Here is a 26,456-nt window from a genome sequence, read left to right on the forward strand (position 1 = left end):
GGGCTGCCAAATTGAAGAGACAAAGAAAATGGCCTAAATTAAAGGACAGAACAACCCCCAGAAAAATAACGAAACAAAATGGAGACAGCTAACCTATCAAATGCAGAGTTCAAAACACTGGCCATCAGGATGCTCAGAGAACTTGCTGGGTAGAGCAAAAGCATAAGGGAAGAAACAAAAGCTACACTAAGTGAAATAAAGAAAAACTGACAGCGAACCAACAGTGAAAGAAACGAGGCCAGGGCTCAAATCAATGATTTGGAACATAAGGAAGAAATAAACAGTCAACCAGAACAGAATGAAGAAAACAAGGATTCAAAAAAATGAAGAGAGCATAAGACGACTCTGGGACATCTCCAAATGTACCAGCGTCCAAATCATAGGGGTGCCAGATGGAGAAGAGGAAGAGCAAGAAATTGAAAAGTTATTTGAAAAAATAATGAAAGAAAACTTCCCTAATTTCGTGAAGGAAATAGACATACAAGTCCAGGAAGCACAGAGTCCCAAGCAAGTTGGACCCAAAGAGGGCCACCCCAGGACACATAATTAAAACGCAAAAGGTTAAAAATAGAGAATCATTTTTTCAAAAGATTTTATTTATTTATTTTTAGAGAGGGGAAGGGAGGAGAAAAAGATGGAGAGAAACTTCAATGTGTGGTTGCCTCTCAAGTGTCCCCTCCTGGGGACCTGGCCCACAACCCAGGCATGTGCCCTGACTGGGAATTTAACCAGCAACCCTTTGGTTTGCAGGCCAGCACTCTATCGACTGAGCCACACCAGCCAGGGTTAAAGAGAGAATCTTAAAAGCAGCAAGAGAAAAGAAGAGAGTTACCTACAAAGGAGTTCCCGTAAGACTATCAGCTGATTTCTGAAAAGAAACTTTGCAGGCAAGAAGGGATTGGTAAGAAGTATTCAAAGTGATGAAAAGCAAGGACCTACAACCAAGGTTACTCTACCCAGCAAAGCTATCATTTAGAATGGAAGGGCAGATAAAGTGTTTCCCAGACAAGGTCAAGCTAAAGGAGTTCATCATCACCAAGCCCTTATTATATGAAATGTTAAAGGGACTTATTTAAGAGAAAGAAGATCAAAACTACAAACAGTAAAATGACAACAAACTCACAATATCAACCACTGAATCTAGTGTCTGCCATGATGAAGTAACCGCTTGAGCTAAAACTGACCCTCAACCACTGAATCTAAAAAAAACAAAAACAAAAACAAATTAAGCAAACAACTAAAACAAGAACAGAATTACAGAAATGGAGATCACATAGAAGGTTATCAGCAGGTAGGGAAAAAGGGAGAATTGGGGAAAAGGTACAGGGAATAGGAAGCATAATAGGTAGGTACAGAATAGACAGGGGGAGGGTTAAGAATAGTGTAGGAAATGGAGAAGCCAAAGAACTTATATGCACGACTCATGGACATGAACTAAGGGGGGGACTGCTGAGGGGTGGGGGGTACTGGATGGAGGAGGGCAAAGGGGTAAAAATTGGGACAACTGTAATAGGATAATCAATAAAATGTACTTAAGAAATAGGGGAAAAAAGGTCATGTGAAGAAAGACTGAGGAAAAAAAAAAAAAGACTGGTCACTTACCTTAGGGTCAAAACTGTCCCCGCTGATGGCAGGAAGCCAAGCATCAACATGCCGAGCCCTCACACTCAGCTGAGAGCCGGGCAGCCACACAGACGGCATGGGCTGAAGACGGCGGGTCTACCGTTCTCACGGAAGCTGACTTGGGAGAGATTCTTTCCCCGGAAAAGACAGGAGAGCTGACCCTACCAGGTACATGGCAGTTTGTGCATTTCACGAAGAGTGAACACCAATTCAAGAATCTGGTATTATGAAACTGTCCTAGTTAACTGCTTCTACCTCATTTTATTATGGCACAGAACTAGTATTGAGCAGTGGAGCATTTTAACTCCAGTTAATGCAGATTTTATAACTTTGGTCACTTGTCCAACCCAAGTATGACCTCTGTTGCCCAAACTCTCATTGTCTTTTTACGTCACAGACACACTTATTTACTCCATTTCTGACACTTTATTTTTCCGCTAGTAATTTTAACATTATGCTTTGATAAGTACAAAAGGTTCACAAGTACAAAACTTTCTGTATAGCTTCGTGGCAGTTAAAAAACCCATGAAAACAAGTAATTTTTTAAGTTGGGCAATATTCATTTTTATATATCTGAGTGACATCTCCTTGAGGCATGACTGTAAAAATGATTTCATTGTGATTATGTCAAGATGTCTGATGACTCTTTTTCCCGTTTCGGGAACTCTGGCTTGTGACACCGATGCTCAGTGGGCTCCGCACGTGCATTTGCAACAGCCCAGCCCCGGCCCATGCAGGGCTCCAAGGACGGCCCCTTCATCTTGCAGCCCGTACAGCTCAGACAAGAGGAAGGCTCTGACACCAGCTTCAGAAGCACGAGAAGCTTAAATTTGTAGCTATTATCTTCCCAATGTTAAAAAAAGAGTAATGATGAAAAAGATTGATGAATTTTTCATATTAGTGTTAATGTTTCTTCCTGCAAGGATTTAATTTACATACACTGCAGATGAATTACATTTGTGGAGCTTTTATTTGTCTGAAGCACTTTTTAATATTCCCTGGAAAAGACTGATTTTTCCTACCTGTGAGATTCTGAGTGAAAATGACCAATAGGAACAGGGGAAGAAGCCCGGGTTCATCTTTCTGTTCTCTCACCTAATAACCCACGGGACACAGAGAACAGATCTCTACGGTCTTTGCTCAGCAACTCTTAGGTATGTATGGCTGAGATTACCCCCCAAAACCAAAAACCAAAACCCCCCCAAAACCAAAATAAAACAAACTCCCATCATTCAATCTTAGATGATAAAAATACTGCCAGAATGTCACAGACATGAAGCGCAGACAGACACTGGAAAGCCAAATCAGAAGCTGCCTCACAGTTTAGATTTCTTTTTCCTCTGCTTAATGAGAAACAAATTATCATTGTCTTCCTCCTCCAGGCAGCCCTCCTTTTTCCTGTGCTTGCCCCGCTTGGACTCTTTGGGCAGCCTGTCTTCTCTTGGCTTGTGGTAATGGGAGTGGTGAAAGGACTTGCGAGGCTTCTGGGTTTTGAAAGTGCCAGGGGGAGAGTGTGTTTTTGGGCCCCTGGGAAAGTCCTCACCCCCATCGTGACACCTGTCAGTCCTCCTGTGCTTTTCACGCTCTCGGTTGTTTCTGCTCATTGCTTCTTTTTGGGTTTCTCTCTTTTCTTGAGGCCACCTGGTGCTTCTCCACGAGGCCTGGCTCTTCCTCATATCGTGGTGGGACCTTGGATTTGCTGCTTTCGTATGCAGCCTCTTGAACTGCCTTGGAAAATCCCCGTTTTTCTGGAGCTCTGGAAAACATAAGAGCACTTTTGCATCTCCTGCAGCTAGACAGTTCGTGCGGCGCTTTCACGGCTCTATAAATGCCTCCGCAGAGAGGGGAGCCCGACATTTCAATGCATTAATGATGCCACATTCTAAAGAGCCTTCACGAAGGTACAAATCACTCACTAAAAATTGTGTGGAACAGTTCTAGATTTCTGATTGCTAATAATGAAAAACATCCAGAAATCCGATGACATTTATTCTGCTCAATACAATTAAGTTAAACAATGCAGACGAGGACCAGTGAGAGCGGTAATCACTTTAGCTTTGTGAAGAAAAGTCCCGTCTCACTAACTCAATGGACAGCCCTTGATGATAAGGTAAAGCAAGATGCATAATACGTCCTATTGACAGTCTCACGTGACATTTCAATTACACTCTGAAGATAAAAGTTTGGCCACAGCACTTAGAGGTGGATGCCAAACTGGACAGATTAATCCTCCAGAGCAGAGACCACTGGCTTGGAGAGGGAGTGTGTATACGTGCACACACGTGTATCTTAGGGGTTTTAGTGCAGATCTGGCGTTATTTTTATTAGGACTTGACTCTTCTGCAAGTGTCTGATGACAGTGACTCTGAACGGGTGGGTGGGAGATGAGGTCACAGTGAGGGATGAAAGTTAACGTGTCAATAAACCTTCAAAGACTAAAGAGGAGCGCCACCCTCCCCCACAACGAAAGGAAGTACAAAGCAGTATATTTAGGAGACAAAAAAATGAATTTTGGAATGTAGAGAAAAAATAAGTAATAGACTTACAGACTTCAGCTAAAATGAACATGCGAGTGCATACAGCAAACCTCAAAGTGGGTCTGCCACAGCTGTCAGTGTAACTAGCTCAACAGGAAAAGGAATGGTTTTTCTCTGATTATAAGACATATAAATGCTCATTATAAAAAAGCTGAGAAATACGAAAAAGTATAAAGAAAATAAAACAGAAGCACCCACAATCCTTTAATCCAGAGATTATACTTGCACGCATTTCTTTTTAATCTTTTAAAGAGAATATGGAAAAGGATAACAATAAAGGCCAAGAGTCGACAATGTATAGGTCAATTTGAAAAACACAGGACTGTTTTGTCCCCAAAACCGGAAAAATAACTTGATAAACCGCCCTGAAGTCTATCACAAGAAAGAGCAGAGGCAGAGAAAACAGGCTTACATTAGAGGATAATTCGATGAGAAAGGACTGTATGTCCTAGCAACAGAAAATAACGAAACTGCAGAGGTGGCTGTGAACTCGGGGCTCTGCTTGCAACCAGGGCTGATGAGAAACGGCTTCTTGGGGGAAGCCCCAGGAATGCACCCAGTCGGGAAAGCCCTTCTTTCCATGAAAAATTCGAGAGATACACAAAGGGAAAAAATAATAACTAGTAAAATAGAAAAATTTCAAAGGAACCTTTAAAAAACTCTGCCTACATACATGGATAGAAGTATTTTCTGGACATTTCTAAGGTGATCATTATGTTAGAAAAATGTTTATTGTGAAGAGATTACAACACATGATTTTGGAAGTGGGTACTTGATTTCTGGAGATCAAGAAAGGTCCAGTTTCTATAGTAATTATTAAAACCATTCTCTGTGTTAGCACCAATGACCCCCACTCCTTTGTAAAGACAGTACAAAAAAAGACATTAAGGAACTACTGAAAAGCTGATCTAGCAAGAAGTCTAATAACATACCTTTTACTTTTCGTTTTATTCTGTGTTCTCTCTCCCGAATTTCGTATTTGTCATCATAGTAGTAGATGAATGGAGATGTTGGAAAGGTCTGGTTGAACATCCGCCTCTCTGCACATTCCTGCAAATTGCACTTGAAATTAGGGTGTCACAAGGGCACACAGTTCAGACAAACTTTTTTCAAGACTATGGAGCACGGGGATTAGAGTGGAGCGCCATGCCACTGATACTCATTGCCGGCCCTACGCTGTGTGGTCCTGCTGGGACACTGGGAGGATCAGCCAGCCTGACCCCAATTTTTTTCTGGACTTGAATTTTCTTCCCTTACTTCTTTACTATGAAACCCTTCTCTTTTTCAGTCTTCCCTGCCAAACCACTCCCCCAGTCTGATTTGACAGCAATGGGTCCCTACTACATGCCTCAAACCTGTGAAAGGGTTTATTTTATCTGGCCTTAAGCTGTATCAGACCTGTGCTGGCCTGCCTTCCATCAAGCGCTTTCCCTTCTCATGTACACCCTAAATGTGGGTGTCACTTCCTAGCTCAGTGCTCCTCTTCTCGCCACACGCAGGGTTTGTAAGCTTATTTTAACCCAACACTCGCTGCTCTTGTGGGCAGTCATTCTTACAGTGGGGGGCAGGGTGGTGGTGGGTTGTATCTAGTTGGAAAATAACCCAAGATGATTCCGAAACACCCTAAAGGAACGCTCTCTTCTTTGTGCTCCTTCCAGTCAAGATGAAATCACTCCTCTCACCACCCTAGGCCAGCTCCCTACTTCCGCAACTCCACCCTTCCCTGGGCCTGGAGTTCCCGAGTCAACGCTCTTGGCCTGAACACGCCCCACAGAGCAGGCTGTGTTTGTATGACATGTATCCGTTCAGCATGGCTGAAACCAAGTATCTTTTCTCTGAAAAAGCTTTCCCATTCCTGGTTTTTGCCACCTTGAAGAAAAATTAGAATACTTCTTAGGAAGAAAGTATGTGAAATAGCCACATGAAGTTTAGCTGATGTTCCATAATTTTGGCATTATATAAGGAATTTGTACTTCTAAGACATCTGATCAAGCTGGAACATGTATGTACACGTAGGAACATAATCTGCAGAGATTAAAAAATTGTAAGTCATTTAAAATACGTACTTAAGTATAGAAAATAAAGCAATGGAAAATCCGTATCTACCATTCAGCTTTATAACACGTTACCTTAATTTACTCGTTTTTCTCCCTGAGAATTAAAGTATTACCAATACAACTGAAATAATCTGTGTAACTCTTTCCCACTTCTCATTTATATCATTCCCTTTCTAGAAGGTGCCACTGTCTTAAATTTGGTATCTACCACCCTCATATGTTTTATATCCTTACTACTAACGAATACTCCAACAAACAACAGTGCAAGTTTGAAGTGTCCGACCGCACAGAAATGATACCCTGTGAATACAGGGTCTGGCACAAGTCAGGCCCCCTTTTCATTACAAAACCTTATATAAGCCCGTAATTCTGTAACATAATATCACACTCAAGCATGCCATATGACATTTTAAGTGAAATGTTCAAAGTAAAGCTATACCTATTACACTCATACTATTACCCTACAACCACACTCCAGCAGGCGTTACTTCTGCCGAACCCTGTATTTTTGCAATGGCTTTAGGTTTTAACAGTTTCACAGAATAAGCTGCGTAGTGTTCTCTTGGATCGTGTTTCCGAATAAAGTTTTGGTAAAACTTGACTATAAAACTATCGGATCTGGTATATTTCAGTGTGGAAAATTCTGATTACTAATTCAATTTCTTTAGTGGTATCAGTTCAAGTAGGTTTGTTCTTCAGTCATTTTGATTAATGTATACTCTTCTAGATAATTATCAAATTTCACTTTAAACTTTACAAAGCTTATACAGTATTCTCTTATAATTAAAAATTTTACTGTATTTTAAACTATTTACACTTTTAACTCATTTATATTTGTACCTTTTCTTTTTTCTGTGAGTTGCTTTTCCAGAAGTCTCTTTTCTTTTGAAAAGAAAATGTTTTCAAAGAACAAGCTACTGTTGATGTTACTAATTTTGTTTTCTATTTCAATAATTTTGTTTCTTATCTTTATTATTTCCTTCTTTCAACTATTTTTAGGTTTATTCTCTTGTTGACTTTCTGGAACTTTTTGAGTTCTGAAAGTTATAAGGCAAACCTACAAGGTTAAGGTGGAAACCTAAACCCATAATTTGGCTGTTTTAAAGTAACAGCGATCATTAGAATGCATGAGAACAGCTACCATTCTGTTCCCTACTGTTATTTCCCGGACTGATTTTGTGAGCTGTGTTTGTTTTAGCTTAACCTGTCCACAGGTACTTACATCAATTAGAGGAATAAGCTCTGACAGATCTGTTACTCTGGCAGGGATGGGGGAAGTCAAGGAGTTGAAACTGTATTGAATCTCACTTTAGGGTATCAGTTTTATACAAAAGTAAGCGTTCAGGATGACGCTCGTTTTGAGTTCATTTCTCACCCCCCACTTCCCAAACAACAGAATCCTCTCGCCCAGTACCACTCAGACTCACGTGTCCATAATGGCCTTCCTGACCACAGTTGTAGCAATACACTAAGGCCGACTGTCCGGAAGGGGTCTTCGGCTTTTTGGGTGGTCCAGGCTTAGTCTGCAACACAAATATTTGTGAAGGTTTATTAAATTTTAGGAGAAAATTAAAACCTCATTCTTTCCAGAAAAGCTCTTTTTAGATAAGAGAGTCCCTTAGAAATATTGCCTCCTAAAGTTTGGTATGGAGACCCCATATCCAGATGACTCCGTATTAAAGCATATGACGTGATAAGGAGTCTTTTATGCTTTTTTTTTTTTTTTTACTTTTTATTGTTATTCAATTACAGTTGTATGCCTTTTCTCCCCATCCCTCCACCCCACCCCAGGGGAGTCTTTTATTCTTAACATCGCCTGTGCTTTCCTCTCCTTCCTCACTCCTCATTCCTTTCATCATTGCATCCAACACTGTGTTAGGTATCAGTATCTCAGACAGAAAAGAATAACACGACAGGCATAAAAATGGGCTAATGACAGGATGATGTAATAAGCACAGTGACAGAAGCGTTATTAATGGAGGGGCAAGGGAGACCCACCATTAGATGGGTAAGGCAGTCAGGGAAAGTCTTCCCAGAAGCATGAAATTTAAATTTACTCTCAGAGAGTTAGGTGTAAGTCAAACGGAGAATCCCCGGTACAGGGGACAGCATGAACAGGGGCATGAAACTAAGAAGGAGCATTCCAGGTGTAAGGAAAATGTGTCTGGAGAAAGCATGGCAAAAAACTGGAAGGCCTTTAAGTCATGAGAAGGAGCTTGGGCTTTGTCTAGTGTTATGTGTAAGGTTCTAAGTGTAGGAGCAGATGGCTAGAACTGCATTTTGGAAAAACCACTTTGGCTTATAGCTATAAGGAGGAGGAACACGAGCAGGAGAAGGTTAGATGCAGGACCAAGACCAATGAGGTGGCTGTTAGCACTTCCTGGTGAGGCGATGAAGGCCCCAACTATAAGAGTAACAAGGTAACAAGGACTAGGCAAAGGGGACAGATCTGGGAACTACATTAGGAAACAGAACGGCTTTACTTGAATACTGGAAAGGTAAGAGGGATGAGGCAAAGGGGGTCAGGGTGTTTTCCAGGTTTCTTGAGTGAACTGGTGGTGAGCCGTGGTGCGAACAACTGATTCAGAAGAGGTAGCAAAAGGAGGAGCTGGTGTAGAGGGAGAGATGATGAAATCTGTCTTGGACGTGGAGCATCTAGGTGGAGATGTCCACCAGGCAGTTGTCTCTGTAAGGCTAAAGCTTGGGCCACATGCCTGAACCGATTGACCAGAGTGAACAGAACCAGCCCCACCAGCGCAGCAGCAGTGAGCTAAGGCCGGAATCCTCGGCCTAACAGCATTTGAGGGGAGAGAAGGAAAGGTTAAAGGGTGCAGAGCCACTGGAGAACAGAGTCACAGACCTTAGAGAGCAGGTTCAAAAAGGATGAACTGACTGACCTACAAGGTCAATTATAGCAGAGAGGCCCAGTGGGATTAGAACTGAGAAACATCCATTAGATTTGACAGTTGTTCATGGATAACCTTATTGGTAGAATCTGGAATCAAAGGGAAGGTAGAAAGTAGAAGGCAGAGGCTGAATAGTAAGGAAAGGCTTACAAAGGTGGTAAAACTATAAAGAAGAGCAAGGACATGATTACCCACAAGGCCCAGCAGGCGGTTACTTCCAGGAGGGGAGAGAATAGTGTGCAGAGGGTTTCAGAGTAGCTACAATTTTCTGTTTCTCGAAGATAGTCATGTTATGTAATTTGAGTGTGTTATATAACTAAGTCATTAAACTCTACATGTCCTTTCCAGCATGTATATTACATTTCATGATAAGAAATTAAAATTAAAAAAATAAAATGAAGGTTGAAGAAAACAAGACAGCAGGTACATATGATTTTAAGAAGCATGAGTAAGAAGGGGCAGAATGAGACAAGGCGGGACCCGGGGCGGGAGTTGGGGAAGTCTGTTATTAGAATGGGAGAGACACGAACCCTTGAGAACACACTAGCAGAGATGGAAGAAATGAAAACAGAGGAAAGGTAAAAATGGATTGAGCAAAATCCCTGAGGCAGCAGGGGCTTTAAACAGAAGGAGAAAAACCTAATCTCCCTCCTCTCCCTTACCGCGCCCCCCCCCCCCCCGCCCCCCGCCTTTGAGATTGAAAGGATGAGAATAAACTTGGCTAAGTTTATTTATGATCTTTATTGGGATCCCATAACAAAGAGTGCTGGTCTGATAACTAATTTTGCTGTTGTTCTGTGTGGCAGGTTTTATGTTCTTGACATAGGAAAATACAGGCTATAAAATTCTTCAAACAACTTAACTTTTGGCGCCTATTTCCTGAAGTGGAATAGTGGAGGACACCAATAGCCCAAAAGGTCCTGTCTGCTGAGAATGACTACAAATGCCACACACAGCGGAATTTTAAACCTCAGCTGTTATCAATTGGGATATACTACAAACCATAACCAACAGATGTCTTGTTCTCCAATAAACAAAGTGGTTTATAAATTAGGAGTAGCTGAAACACAGTTGTAACAACTATGCACACAGCATGTACCATTCATTATAGTGGTTTATAAACTGGTTCAGGTAGTAGAGCACCAGGAAGACAGGAAATTATTAAGCAGAAATAATAAGGTAAGTATATTACTTGTAACACAAAATTGCAACCGTGAGCATATGTTCTTTAAGAGAAAGAAAGAAAATCAAGAGATGGTGTCATAAATGTGAAGGCAGAACAGACAATGTTTCAAGGAAGCAGCTGTCAAAAGCTATTGATGGGTCAGGTACGATGAAGACAAGTGAAGCCCCCCAGACTTAGCAATTAGGGGGTTGCTTGCAAGGGGAAACTGTTGTGAGCAGTTTCACTTGAGGGGTGGGGGCAAAGTCAGATTGTAACAGGTTCATGACGAGTAGAAAGATGCTCAGGAATGGAACATGGGTGACTTTCCCCAGAAACTACACTGTGCGTAGGAGAAGGGAACGGGATGAGTGGAGCAGAACGTCAGTCGGAGGGCACCTGCGCCAGGACGGGCCGCGGGCACGAGCACAGGCGTGCATTCTTTCATCAGCTGACTTAAAGCAATACAGAGTGCCTGACACACGCCGGTTAGTGTTCTAATATTAGGTGACTGAGAAGTGAGCAAAACAAAATCACTGCTCACATCTCCGTGGTGGAAGACAGATAAATGAAACCAACACAACACACACTATCAGACAGTAATAACTGGTATGCAGGCAACTGAAATAGTTGTGTGAATGAGAGTCATCGGTGGTGACTTCGGTCGACTTTTGGGGAAACTCTCCCTGGAATGGCGTCCCAGGCATAAGACATGGGGAACTTCATTGGATTGCTGAAGTCTGAGGAAATGACAGGCAGTCCCAGTGCTGTCCCTCTGCCTGTATCATTGTTTCCCCAGATAGACACGGGGAATTCCTTCATCTCTTGGCTCCAAAGCCATCTTCCTAGTAAGGCCTTCCTGATCACCCTATTTGAAGTCTCTAGCGCTTTCTGCCAATGGCGCTTCCTACCACCCTGCTTCATTGCACTTTCCTTAAACTCCACGGCGCTTACTTCATCTGATGTACTGTATATTTTACTTGCTTGTTTTTCCTATACACCTGTGCCCTCCTCCCCTGCAGGGATCTGCTTGTTTTTGGTTCACTGCTATACCCCAGACCCTGGAACAGGGCCAGGCATATAGCAGTTCAGTAAATATTACTAAATGAATAATGAGGTGATGCATATGTAAAGTACATTGCCCATAGAGGGCATCCAATACATTTTAGTCACTAAAGACAACCTAAAAATTAAGCTTTTATGTATTAAAATGCCTGAATAAATGAACACAACTTCCTAAGTGTCTGAAAGTGTGGCACCTACTCTGGCAGAACTAGGAAGGAGTTAGTAATACAGAGAACAGGAATTCAGTCTTACACTGCTAGGGATAAAGAGGTCCTTTGAAATCAAGATTTTGAAAGCATGTTTCATGCTGACACTTATTTTATTTGGAAAGTAATCTCATTCAAACAGCCTCGGATTTAGTCCCTCTGGCTCATTTATGCCCATGGATGAAGTGCAGACATTTGGGTGTTCATTCATCTGAATAATGTCACTAGTTAAAAACTTCCATTATTACTAATAAAAATAGCAACTGTACTTATATTATGCTATGAAATTCTAAACTGTTTCACAATAATTAATTAGTAAATGACATGACAAACGCTATCTACATACTCTCATTTTAATAAACTATCATGTACTAGGACTTAATAGGAATGAAATCAGCCTAGATCTTAGCTAATTAGAGAACATTTCTGTATTAGAATACAGTACTGAACACTCAGTAACGATTTCCAGTGGACAAGTTTTCATACTACGATCTAAGAAAAATCTTACAGCTGTTTCAAGTGTTAGAAACATAAATTTGTGACTTAATACTTCTGCCTTGGAGCATGTCTTTATTTTTTAATTAACAGTAAAGATCCAATTTAAAGCAGAATGTGTCAACCGATTAGTTCTAAGTTCAGGGTTCTGTCATACATGTCTGTACTGCAGACGGAAAGTTAAATGCAGGAAACAAATGTAGTCTTTTAGAACTTTTTTTAAGTTCAAATATTTATCTGAAGACTTTGACCTAATGGATACCAAATGACCTATTTACGAGAGCAGCTCTTTTTCTTTCTTTCTTTTCTTTTTGTGACAAACATTTAAATAATCTATATTTGTAGCGTGATATCTCGGAGATTACTTTACTATCAATATATAGAAGTAATAACCTGGTAGATAGCATTACCTATGAAAGGTCCATCCCATCTGCTATTCTTGCTGAAAGCTTTTCATGCACCAGTAAACTCAGTAAATATCAGAAGATAAAGCATAAGCCTACCACGCCACGGATTTACTCCTAATGTCTCCTCAAAGTGCAGCCCGATGCAACGATTACAAATGATTTTCTTCTAATGTCATTTTACATAACCCTTTTTTCTGCATGAGTAGTTAGCGCAGAATGAATGAATGAATGCCATTAAAACAGTTAATCATTATCTGGGACACTGGCCTTACTCCCTTCCCTACTAGGAATCTCCATGACAAAGGCCAAGAGATCAAACCGCCAGAGCTGCCTCAGTGTCCTATTTCCAACAGTAATTTTTTATGCAAATGAACCTGCTGGGCATCTCCCTCTGTGACCTTGAGCTGCCCTTCTCTAAACTGACTTTGATCCAATGAGGACTTGAATCTTGTTGAAGCTCTTTACTATACAGGAAATGTAATCAATTTCACTAATTAAAGGGTACTTTTCACTCTCGTGACTACAAAATGGACTTATTTTTAATAATCATACATATATGTTTAAAGACTAGACTATATGCTTTTATTTGTTAACCCAATGTGTTCCATGAACATATATTAAAAAGCACGTCAAGTACTCGATGTAAATGTATTCACGACCAAAAAGAACACTGAGTAAAGTACTGAGCTTGGCTCCAGCTTTCTGAACAAGTTCTTACATCTCTTAAGTCCACATACTTTTCATGCCTGACAACTTTATTCTTTCAAAGTTTTCCCAATCAACTTATTCTTCCAATAAACTCATGAAAAACACAAGCCTCTCATCAATATCCATGTATTAAAAAAAAATGACCAAGTAAATAAATAGCATTTCCCAAGAACATGCCACAACAAACCAAAAAGTTGCCATCAGTCAAAGACCATTACCTGAAGGAGGGACCTAAAGGTATGATTCGTAACACTTGACATTTGAGCTGAACAAAGGTTTAAATTAAAAATATACTTCCCCCCCCTGTATAAACATATTTTTTTTTCTGCTCACTCTAGAGATAAGAGGTAGTTCTCTAAGTGTTTTATTTAGTTTTATAAAGAGTAGGCAGGGAAAGAACAACGGGTGCCCCCCCTTTCTTTGGTGCTGTTTACAATGTAAGTGACAACAGCAAAGTAACTGGTACACAGTCGAGGAAAATCACAGCTGAGGCCTAAGGCATCAAAGGAAGAATTGAAAAGCTAGGCCAACAGTTCTGCAGTGAACTGAACCAAAGCTGAGTCTGTGAGAAGGCAAAAATAAGGATCCCATGTGACCGAAGATATAAATGACACCCTGTCCCCCCTCCAGCCTTGTTCTGGGCATCTGAACTGCAGGTCTTATTCCAACCAACACTTGGAACAAAAGCCATCCATTTGCGCAGTGTTCTGGCAAATATTCACACTATTACTTCCCTTTGAGGAGTATTGGGAAGAATTTTCTCTAAGGTAAGGCTTTCACGTTATTTTAAAACAAAGTTTCCTTTATGAATTTTTAAGCTTTTATTTTTTTCTCAGTGAAAAAAGAATTCAATTGTATTCCAGTGGACACCACTACTAATTTTCCCTATACTCTAAAAAGGCCATTAAAAGCACCATATGTAATGATATACCTGTATTTTTGTGTGTTAAAAAAACGATGTCACATACCCAACAAACTCCCAATCCATCGGGTAATTCCTTAATTAGGCAGATTTCTGAGACATGTATTATGTACACAACAGACCGGAACGTCTCCTTTGGAGCATTTTCTAGTCTATCGGGTGATTACATCATTAAGTCACACATGCTACGTAGAAAAAAATCCTTATGAAAATTCATGAAAAAATGTACAGCACATCATTAGCATGCAGCAGACGTGTATGCTTTTGATATTTTCTGTTAAAAAACCCCCAAAACACTACATGAAGCAATCAGCCCAGGTCATGAAAACATGAGAAAGGTACCAGGCTCTGGTGAAAGTGAAAACTGCAAAAAACTGCATCTCTCATGGTTTTGCTGAGAGTGATTTGCTTTATTGGAAAATGGATTCTAAAGCAGCGTTCACTGGCACGGCAGCAGAGTCAACGGCGTTGCTTTACTGATTCGGTACTTCCTATGTACACGGAACTTCCTGCCCCTCTTCTGGATGCTCCTCAGTTTTACAAACCAATGGGCTGAAGGTTGCAAATGACCAGTGGTGAGACTATTAATTATTCAAGGCGTTGCAGTATATGTCTGTATACTTAGATCTTCATTTTACACAAACAAGAGTGTAAGGGATTGCACGAGTGTATTTTTTCTTTTTAGTAAGTCAAAACTATGTTAATGTAATATGACTAGAGGTAAACTGTTGGTACGACTCCTAATAGTGAAAAGACTATATATTAACAACATTAAGCATTAGGCTAAGAGACAATATATTTGAAGAGTAAAAGAAACACAAGTTTTACAAAACTAAGTTATGAAACTTATTAATTTATGACTTTTTAATAAATGAAATCCCTTACCCCCGCCAAAAACCCCCCACCACCAACAAAAAGAAAACCTCAGTGAGCAGAGAACAATGAACATATGCCAGACAGTAAGGATCACAGTAATTCACTCCCTGAATGCTCCCAATCTCGTGGCTTAAAAAGCATCCCAATTTCCTCCAAAGGTAGTGGCATTTATTCACTGGGCCATAGCTAATTTTACATGGAATGCAAAAATGTTAGTTTAAGTTTAATTTACCACCCTATTTAAATATTTCCAATGTAGCTCTCCAAGTGCAGAGCTATCCCGCCGTCTATTTTAATTTTAAAGTAAGTTAGCAAAGGCTTCCTTCTTAATCCCCAGAGACTACCTACATAGTGACACAAACGCACAAATTTATGACACCGACATAAATGCTCTTCTGAAGTAATGTGCAACATTAAGTGAAAATCGTTTCCTGGAAAGATATTATAGGTATCTATATTTTATTTGCCATCTTAAACATATCTGGGTCTTTATGGCCTTATTTTAAAAATGTATTTCCTTTTTATATTTCCTGGTGCAAATGGACTGCATAAATAAGCAATGTGCTATGAGGCTTCAGACCAGCCGATAAAACCTTTCAATTTTCATGCCAGCTTCTTCTTTTGTAATTCAAATCCGCCTGGAAACTGGCAGCTCTGAAAACTGAAACAAGCACTGCCACAAATACCTTGTAATGCTATCGACCTTGTCTGCCCATGCAGTGAGAAAGGGGGACGCGTATGTGTCTGCAGCCATCCAGATAACACAACTCATTTTGGGGCGGGGGGCTTGGGGTGGGGATAACAGAAGCCAGGCCCAGACTATGCACCAAAAGCAGTCATTACCGGGCACGATGGAGAATACGTCTCTTCAAAATACACAGTGCATTCAAACACCGTGCATGAGGCTGAGCCACTGCTGTCATTACCAATGTTAATTTAGCTCCTTCAGTTTGCCAGCCAGATAAACTCTTTAGTGCTGGTTTTTAATCTATTTGCCACATTTTATGTTTAAGATTATAGTAATATGGACAGGAGAAGGAATCACTTTTAGGGGAAATAAAGAAATATATCCGCTTATCGGCGCCCATCAGAAAGTTCATTAATCAGCCAGGCTTTGTGCCCTCTAAATTGAAAGGTTAAATAATCCTCTCAGGAATATTTCCCGGCCCCTCCGCCAATTGTCCACAGAGGAGCTGCCATTCACAGCACGCGGGATCGGTGACAGGGTATCTTCCCACTGTTTGGACCCCAAACAATGATGGACAAATGGCCTGGTTTCCAAAGAACCTTTTAGTACATGGATGGAAAAGGACCCTGAGCTTTGATGCAGGGTGGAGGGATGAGGGGGGCAAGGGACAGGATGCGGGAGGAAGGGACAGGAAAGAACACACATGTGTGAATCCCAGGATATTTTATCCGTTTACTGAGGTGGACTGTAACACATAGAATCCGCATGAATAAACATCTTCCGGCCACATGAAGTCTTTAACATATTCAAATCTGCTTACATATACAGCATACGATTGTACATAAATCATCACTGAGAAAACTGTGGACTAATAGAACTGTAGCTTTATTATATTTATTATCTAATACACAGGGGATCAAAAAGAAACCCCGAGATTTTCATTTTTACCATGACTCCACATGACTTACAATACACAGAACTCCCCCTCCCCACACCCCATCCCTGCTTATTCTACTGAAAAGTGCTCTTAACCGCCAGTCACAAAGGCAGGGGATTCCACAGCTGTAAGGACCTGTTTAAAGGGGGGGAAGTAATGCTTTTCTGCTTTGACAATGTGCTCCATCTTAGCTCCTGCTTGTCTTAAAATAAAGAACAAGCAAAGTAGGAATGCTCTTTGAAGAATACAAATCCCATGCACCAAGGAAGTGCTTAATTTTGTGTTGCCTTTCTTGCTGGACTTACAGGAGAATATGGGTGGGAATCCACAACACAGCTGACCAAGCTCTTACACCTCGACACTGTGTTGTGAAATCAGGCTGCTTCCTGGCATCAGTCGTGTGAAGGCATGAAGCAGTTTAACCTGAAGCGCAGAGAACTGATAAGCGATTTGTTTCATCTCTCATCTGATGAACATAAGCCCTCTACCCCTAGCAGAAAGTACTATAATTGGTGTTTGTGTGTGTTCAATTTCATATTATTCTTACTATTTACAAAGGAAGTAAAGATTTACGTAATTTTGTCTGCTTATGATAGATGACTATGTTCAAATGAAACTGAAGTTACCATTTAAGAATTATATATTTATTAACTTAATATTTCTTCAAAATGATATGGTCGTATCTTTATATATTTTACATAGTCATTTTCATTAGGAAAGGAAGTAGCCTAAAGATTTTTTGTGATCTATACTCTTAAATGTCCCTATGATTTTTTAAGCAAATCAAATTAACAAAATAATTTGCTTCCTATATTTGATTAAGTTATTCACCTACATTTCTAGAACAGAAGACAAGCATAAATAATTAGAAAATAAAAACTGAGGTAAATAATTTTGTTAACAAAAGACACTGCTTGTGAGTATTTTAATTTCAATAACTGTAAGAAGGAAACAGTTTTAGGAGAGTAAGGACAGAGAGTAAGGACGTCATTATGAATCTCCCCATCTTAGGCAAACAACAGACTTCCCAAAGGCATCACAGTAACTTGAGTTTGCGCTCTGGTCCAGAGGCTTTCTCTACCAGTGGGACAGCCTATGGGTTTGCTGTATTGGGGCTCACATGGCCTCGACCGCCGGCTCTGTGCCAGGCATTGAGCTAAGTACTTTACATTTATCATCTCACTGCCTCCTAACAACCACCCCAGTAGGCTCTATGCCCATTTTTCAGATCACGAAACCAAGGATTTAAAGATGAATATTTTAACTAGATTTGCACATCTAGTAAATGAGAGGGTCAGAATTTGAACCAATGTCTGATTCCAAAGCTGGCATTCTTTTCCCTATATTGTGATTAAAAAACAAAACAAAACAAAAAACCCCAACACATTCCCTAGTGACTTCCTCAGAAATAAGCCTCCCCCCTCCAGCTCAATTTTATGGAATATTTTTCTAAGGACTTCAGTAAAATGAGAAGGGAATGTGGCATAACTATAAAATAAGAAAATGTGAGAGATCCAAGAAAGACGAAATTTGAGATTTTATTATATAAACAAACTTAAGGAACACTCCAAAAGTTAGTTCCCACAACTGAAGAGGCATGTGGGGTAATCCACAAATACAACCAAGAAAAACTATTTTTTAAATGGGTATTTATAGACAAGGACACATTACGAAATTATAAAGACGGCCTTATAAAAGCTATCTAACAGGTTTGGTGTTACATCATTTTTGAAAAAAGGAATGAAAATAATGGGGTAACTTTATTACAAATTCATTCACACTTGTGAATTACTTTTATAAAACTTATTTCTGAATATTCCCATGAAATAATTCTTGTTTTTGAAATGATCTACCAGTATATTAATACACCAATTAAGGTAAAGGCTATTTTAATTTTAAAGCTATTAAAATTTTTTTTTTTTGGTTAAATGCTCTCTAAAAATGGAGCATTTTTCTCCTTATAATATTTTTGACGTACCTAAGAAAACCAGAGTTGTTGGTCCTGGAGGACCACGGCCGAGTCCAAAACAGCTGGAAGAAAATGCAAGCGCACAAGACGCAACACCGTGGCTTCTGGGTGCGTAGGGGTCAAATGGCAAATGAACCAAGTGTAAAGGCTGATGGCTCTGATCAATTCATTAACTTTTGGTCATTTGAGAGATTTAGCTTTTAAAGCCGTAAACTTAATTCAACTTCAGTTCACTACTACAGTTTACGCCGCAACAGGAAATGCAACGCACAAGTTCAGAGACTGTGCACGTCAACAAGTCAAGGGGTCCTTCAGGGGTCTTTTCCTGCAGAACATTCAATGCTTAACCAACACCCTCCCAGGTTATGGCTGGTGATGCCTCCCAGTGTCTAAGTGATTCTCGAATGCACAAAACCCATTAGGAGTTACTGTAATCTGCCATGTTTTCACAGGCTGACTCGTAAAAGAAATGCTTTAATACAAACGCCACTGGTCCAGTACACTTTATCTACTTTTGTTATTTCCACTGAAATGTCCAGAGAAGATCACGATGAGCTCAATCACCTGGAGTATATCTGTTTAAGGACTAGCATGAATCACCTGTTCGAGATACACAGGAAAAATAATCACTCAAATATGCTGAAATTATTTTATGTAATACTTCTGTGTTCATGATGTATATAGTTAACACGACAAAGAATAGGCACCATTCCAGATTTTTAAACTACAATGTATAGGCAGGTACTGGGCAGTGTTAACCTGCATAATTTTGAAAATTCTCAGGCTACCTGTTTATATTCATTTTGTCAGAAGAGAAGCACTTCAAGTGTAGAATTTTGAGTAAAAAAATGTAGCTCCTTTGAGATTATATGAATAATGTTTATGTTTTTTAAGAAGTAAGAAAAGATTATAAATACTTAGAAAAAGAATTTAATTACCACAAAATTTAACAATCAGGAAGAAATTGCCCCTATAATAACTGACTATAATTCCTTTGTAAGTGAAGTAAACAGGGAAAAAGGACCGAATGGAGTCCAAAAGTAATTTTCGTTTATCCTCCCCAGGAGAAACATTTGTTAATAGATAAGAAAATGAAGTCCACAACAAGCATTTCTTTAAAATTTTAAAACAGAAGTAAACTTGAGGCCCAACAATACATGTACATCCTCAATGCAACAGTCTTTGCCCCCGGCCCCTAAGGGGAAGACAAGAAAGCATAGGAACATTTTTTTTGACCAAGTAAAGTTACTGTTTACAGTAGGGCCTCATTCAAGTACTTTATTATTGAGCAACATGTACTATGTAAAAAATGAACAGAAATCACAGTGATGGGTGATTAGAACATTAATGATATTTAAGAAGGTAGCAAAAACACAGCTGCTTCTAGGCCAAATATTTATAATGAATGTTTTCTAATTGTGTATGCATCTTTTTCATTGCTTATCTGAAACATTTAAACCTACATTAAAATTGTCATAAAGTAGTGATACTATTTAAATATATTAACACAAGAAAAAATCTGGTCAGAATATGCCATGTTGATTTCCCATTTAAAACAAATTAATTTCATTAAAATACTGAAAATCAATTAAGTTGGGAGTTTCTCTGAATGGATGACACCTCAACATTTGTTTGAAAAGAAGAAAACATGAAGGTTCTTTCATGTACTTCAATAAATAGAAATAAATGTCTAAATATAAGTAATTTTATTCTACCCTCATTCAAAAATAAGTTTGGACACAAATTGTTTAAATGTCTGAGGAAACACTGTGAAAGGAAAAATAACATATGCTTAGAGTTCACAACATTCACTTTCTTCCCCTTTTACAGAAGCTTTAGAAAATTGCTTTTTGATGATTTGGCAAATTGTATTTATTTTTAAATGAATCTCATTTATTGAGATTGATAATTCCAGGTTTCATTTGCTTTGAAATTGCATTTTCCAATTGCTTCGAATGATAAGTTCTGGCAAGATGTGGTCCAACATGCCAGCAGAAATAAAGATTAAAAAAAAAATCAGTCGACCTACTCTGTAAATGTAGTAATTATTTTTTACACTAAACTCAAAACATTGTGAGATTCAAGTAAAAAAACTGCCAGCAAAATGTTCATATTCAATTTTTTAAGAACAAGTACATAAATATGAAAGTATTCACATAAAATTTCCATTAAAAAAATCTTAAAAAATTTTAGTCACCGTCGAAATGTATTTTCCGTCTCTTATCACAGAAAATAAGTTGCCAGTGCTTATTCAGAAAATTCTTTTTCTGCAGACGGCCCCGAGGTGCAACAGAATAGCCGCACGCCTGCAAATGCAGGAGAGCACAGCTCCGCTCACACCTCAGCAGTGTTTTAGTGCCACGGGTACTTTTAACAAAAACTAAATCTTTGAAAATTTGACAGAGATGTAACATCTCAATAGCAACACTTAACTAATCCAAACACTGAAGTAGTCATTTCTGATACAGAGGAAAGAAACCTACAATGTAAACAAAAGTACTCCTGGGGCTTGAGGAAGTTGAGGCAATGAAGTGAACCACCAAAACAAATGGACTTATAAATGCATTACTTCAGGATAATTTATATCCCAGTCCCCAAAAAACTATACAAAGAAAAAGTTGATTTAGCCCTGGGTGGCTCAGTGGATTGTGTGCTGGCCTGTGAACTAAAAGGTCACAGGTTCGATTCCTGGTCAGGGCACATGTCTGGGTTGTGGGCCAGGTCCCCAGTCGGGGGCGTGTGAGAGGCAACTGGTTAATGTATCTCTCACACATTAATGTTTCTCTCTCTCTCCCCCCACACCCCCCATCTAAAAATAAATAAAATCTCTAAAAAATTACACAATACGTAACCAGTTCTATTTTCTTACATACACATGACACCTATCACTTGATATCTACCATGTACATGGGGGTTCTTGTAGGGTTTGCAGTACTGCTTATGTGGCCAAGGAGCTCTCAGAAAGAGATTTAGGATTCCCAACATATATCCAATTAAGAGATGGTTTTCTTTTTATGAAAAGAAAAAATCCTGGCTTGAGTATGACTTTTTGAAACTCTTATTTCACATTTTAACTTATCAAAAGAACTCCATTTTCGTATTAGGCAACTAGCAAACAGTTACTCACCCTATCCTTACATTATGATTGCAGGATAAAGACTTTTGTATAGCTATAGCCTCACAATCAAAGTCCAACTTCTTATTCCTTTCTTTTGGTCCGTAAGATACACTCTGGCATTCAACTAGTTCAGGTAAGACTACTATTAACCCCTGGCCACAAGCCTTTTCTAAGCTACAAAAAAAAAAAAAAAAAAAAAAAGGCAAGGAAACTTCACTCCCCATTTTCCTGACAGCAAGTGTTTACTTTTTGAAGTATGAATTCTACATAAACATTTAAAATGTAATTCTTCCCAAAAGGTTACATTTGCTTTCTACTTAAACTTGGAAGTTAAAATAAAAGTTAGCAAGGTTGTAACACATTTTAACAATGCACACAAAGAAATCCAGGGGCAAAATTACACAGAAAAGATGTATTGTCCTTTTCGGTTCTTAACACGTACATTCCCCAAACAGCAAACTCTGAGTTACTTTTTTAAGTAGATTAAAATCAAGATTAACAAAATGTCCAAAGCATGTCAAATTACAGCCTCTACCAGTTAAAAATCCTGCTGGTTGTAACACTGTGTTGGCGGCAATTTTGCCCTAGGATTTTTAATATAAATGAGACTAGAAATGACAGGGGGTGGGGGAAGGGACTTTCCTTCTTGAATAGTTAAAGAGGGAAAATTTTTATCTAGAATGAGTTATCTGAAAGATGAAAAAGAATATTCAAAGTCAGGCATTAACCAACATTTGAAAATATAACAGAAATTAAAACACAAGAACAGTGCTGTATTATTGAAGATTTTAAAAACTTTCTGAACATTTTGAAGGAGGTAAATACATACACCATTTGGGAAAATTATTTAATTGCTAAATAAAGATCTTATTTTTTTCTTTTTCCCATGCAGGTCTCCAAAGTGATAATCCAAAGTCATTAATTATATGACAATTTTATAGCTATTAAAATATATCAAGAAAAATGATGTAGCCAAATAGCATATATGTACTATATCCATATAGACACATAGGCAGTGTTTTAGAATTTTATTAGCGTGTAACCTTTAGAATAATGGTCTTATTCTGCATTGATGTAGTGAAGTCTAGTCAAGTTGGTTAAACAGCTATTCTATTCAGATACCAATTGTTAAGGAGGTTTTATTTGATCGCACAAAATTGCTGAGAATAGTGAACACATCTCTTTTTTAGAATGAGTTTTAAGAAATTTCTGATTTGGAACATTTCACCAGTCCACTTGTACCGATCAACTTCACCACCTTTCTTATGTGTTTGAAAAACAATACTCTGTTTAACTATAGACTTTTTTGTTTCAGTTTTATTTTTAAGTTTTAAAGAAAGTGACTCCTGGACAGACCTGAAATCGTATTTGCTATACACTCTTGCTTGTGTAAATGTCCTTCTCGTCCTCCTGACTGGAAGGCAGGTAAAAGCAACGGAGAAGTTCCCAAATGTAAATAAACATTTCCAAACTGAATATACTAATCAATCCCCCCACCCCCGTGCCAAAAGCACAGTTCATTTTGGGTAAAAATTGGACACTTTTTGATTAGAAAAAGAAATTAATCCGTGATTAAGTGTAACATTTCCAGAGTTTTCAGAAGACTGGTTTAAATCAAGACACAGTAGCAATTCTAACCCAGGCGTCACTGCTTGGCCCCCGGCTCCTTCTGACTGGTGCCACTGCACCTGTGAGGGCGACTAGCGTCAATAGATGGCAGTCCACCGCCTGGTAAGGAGCTGGGGACGGCTCACCTCGCGTGCGCTCTGCTTCCATTCAGAATTACACACCGCATGAGCGCAAACATCTGCATGCTGCCTATGCACACAGCTCCTTATTTTATTTTACATGAGTTGACATATATGTGCATGTATTTATAAACACACAAATCTTGCATTCGTATTTGTAAGCTATTCCTAATTATTAATTTAAACATGACAATTATGAATGGTGATAGTTGCTACAATATTATTTTGAAAATTAATCAGGATTCTAGATTGAGACAAATGGATTTTCAAAATGATTTTGTTTTGTACCTATAGATAGAAGATACTGTAATTCCCTCCAAGTTAATTGATTTTGTTTCATTAATTTGTCCTATTCTTTTTACAATTTATATATTTTAAAAGCTATAGTATTAAACCTTCAAATATTTCTGTTATACTAGATACCAATTTCTAGTCTTCTATGAGAGTTATGTAGAAGGACACAGGGGCAAATAATGAAAGCAGTGCCTTTAAAACAGCACTGCCAGCACTTCAAGTTTTCAAGATCGGGGTTCTCTAATTTAGGAAAAAGGGGACAAGAAATGCACTGTCAAATCCATTTATTACTTAATGTACTCAAAGAACAGTCTGATAAAAAATGCTATATGAACAGTGACCGTGATCTTGTAAGTATAATATATGACTGGATTCCGATCAAGTTTAGGCTATAAGGATTCACCACAGCATGTTAGGATAAAAAAAATTTACACATAAGCACACATATAACGTAGTCATGTAAGTCACATCTTTAAAATATGTCTGTAACATATTTGTGTGTGTGTGTGTATATATTTTTTGGTTTTACACTAAAGTTTTTGAGAAAACCCAATATGGAATTAAGAGACAGTTGAGGAATTACAACTTTCTACTAAGAATCTTTAAATAAATTAAAGTGATAACAGAATATGGAAACAAAACACCTGATATTATTCCTTGCTTCTTGGACCTGTGGTAGACATAGTGGTAGTATGAGTCTACTTATTGGCTTACCTTTTATTCCCAAAAAAGGAGAGCAATAAGAAGACATATCTTGTAAAAACTTTGCCCTTTGTATTTTTACTACTTGTTTTCCATAAAGAAAACTTCTTAATACATTAAAGAAAACAGCTTTTACATAGTTTGTATAACTGTATAATTATAAGAGCAATTTTTATTGTCTCTTGCTCAGCACAATACATTTAATACATTAAAAGAAATGACTAGTAGGGCTACGGCGAATTATCAAAATTACTTAAGCTGAATATTAGAAATAAACTGACTTCATAATACTGAGCATTAGTCAATTGATTCCATAACAAACTATGTTTTCTGATTCTACTTAGCCTAAAACCACAATAAAAGCAGAGAACTGAATAACTTGAATGGTACTAAGCAGGTATTTATACACGTTGAATTAAGCCAAGGAGGGCTTAAGGGTATGACACTTGCATTGATCTATATGCAAGATACACTGAGCTTTGTCTAGTTTGATTAAAGAATAGACCTAACTATTTCAGTAAAGCCAGAAAATTGATAACGGAAGGTAAGGTGGACGGCATGCTCATGGACTATGGATAAAATACAACCTATTAGACGCTGGATCATTATTATTTTTTATGGCTCCTATAATTTTCCCTCTGATTTAATGAACGTATTTGGGAAGACTGAGAGACAACATGAGGTAATCATTACACGATGTGAGTAACAAAAACAATCCACATCTTTTAGGGACAGGAGACGGAGGACAGAGTAGTGGGCAGGGCAGGGGAGAAAAAGTGTATTATTGCTGTCTCAGTGCAAAAACTCCTCAGGTATTGATTATCTTCCAGCAGAAGATGCTTGTCTGTATTTTATGGTCAGCAGTTCAGAGAAGGGTAAATAGGCTAGGTCTTGGGGAAAATAAAAATGGTGTTTCTACTCACCGTTAGGTGATACTGCCTCCAGATTTCTGGGCAAGCCTGGAAAATAAAAATATTGATCAGCTGGGAGCATGAAACAAGGTACTTTACAGCCTGTTGGTTTTGGCATAACCCAGCATCCACTGGTGTCGGTCACAGGAAAATAAGAAGCTTAACAGAAAGGGTCTGCATTTCAGCTTCAAAAACCTGGCTAGACGGTTTAATTGAATTTTACACTGGTTTAACACACTCCCTGCCATTGTCAGAAAGCCAGTAACAAAGTTTTCTCTCTCTTTTTCTTTTTGGGTTAGAAGTTTTGGGCACTAAGATGTGATTAAGAGCCATAACTCAGTTAAACTGATAAATGAACATCAGTAGTCCAAATCGGTAAGACTCACCAAGTACACCTTTTACAAGAACATTTTGAACTCTGGTAGTATGGTAGAAAACAATTTGATAGCAACTGCTTTTAAGAAGATTCACTGTGGTTATGTAGTTCTGATGTCTGTTGCCATCTTTTAACTAGTCACTTCCTAACCTTCACTCCTCTATGAAATAAGGTAAAAAGAGAATTAAAATAAAACAAAACCTCAAGAATCTAAACTCTATGTCTTTTCCCTTAAAAGTCCAGTCTCCTCCATCTTTACATTTATAGAGATACAACTTAAAAAACCCAAAGAAACGTCAATAATTTTGTAAAAGATGGATTTACTGAAACCAGAATAGTTAAAAACAAAACAGAAACAACGGCAGCAGCAGCAGCAGCAACAAAACCACTTAGGGGATATTTTGTTATGGACACACTTACAAATCCTCTTTCCTTGTACCCGAATTATGACTCTGTTAGGGACAGACACTCTTCCTAACCAAGGTCTTCATGAATAGTTGATGACAGAACATATTTTTTAAAATAACAACTATATTATAGCAATGGTTTTAATAAATTAAACCACCCACTAAGTGGCAACACTTCAAGTAAATGTGAATTTATAGCTTTGGTTTAAAAATGTGTACACACATACACATGCATGCCTAAAATGAGAAATGACTTAAGTTTTTTAAAAATCCTAATAATCTTTGACATGCACTTTGAAACAATTCTTTACCCGATCAGTCATCCCTGCCTCATTTGTTTCA

The 26,456-nt window shown here is 38.6% G+C and overlaps 1 protein-coding gene across 4 annotated transcripts in view; it reads right to left on the reverse strand.

Moving 5' to 3' along the window:
• Positions 1-1,702: 1,702 nt before the first annotated feature.
• The window catches only part of ZCCHC7 (zinc finger CCHC-type containing 7), a 214,322-nt gene continuing 189,568 nt past the window's right edge, over positions 1,703-26,456 (reverse strand). For 2 of the 4 annotated variants that reach the window (XM_045195178.3, XM_045195177.3), the window contains exons 6-9: positions 25,344-25,379; positions 7,645-7,740; positions 5,093-5,210; positions 1,703-3,379 (exon numbers count right to left, since the gene is read on the reverse strand). In XM_045195178.3, the coding sequence (XP_045051113.1) occupies positions 2,940-3,379; positions 5,093-5,210; positions 7,645-7,740; positions 25,344-25,379 (690 nt within the window). In that variant the 3' untranslated portion in view covers positions 1,703-2,939. The remainder of the gene's footprint in view (positions 3,380-5,092; positions 5,211-7,644; positions 7,741-25,343; positions 25,380-26,456) is intronic. The other 2 variants (XM_024559926.4, XM_024559925.4) reach the window with 2 other exon arrangements.

The sequence above is a fragment of the Desmodus rotundus genome, chromosome 1, assembly GCF_022682495.2.
Source record: "Desmodus rotundus isolate HL8 chromosome 1, HLdesRot8A.1, whole genome shotgun sequence".
NCBI lineage: Eukaryota > Metazoa > Chordata > Mammalia > Chiroptera > Phyllostomidae > Desmodus > Desmodus rotundus.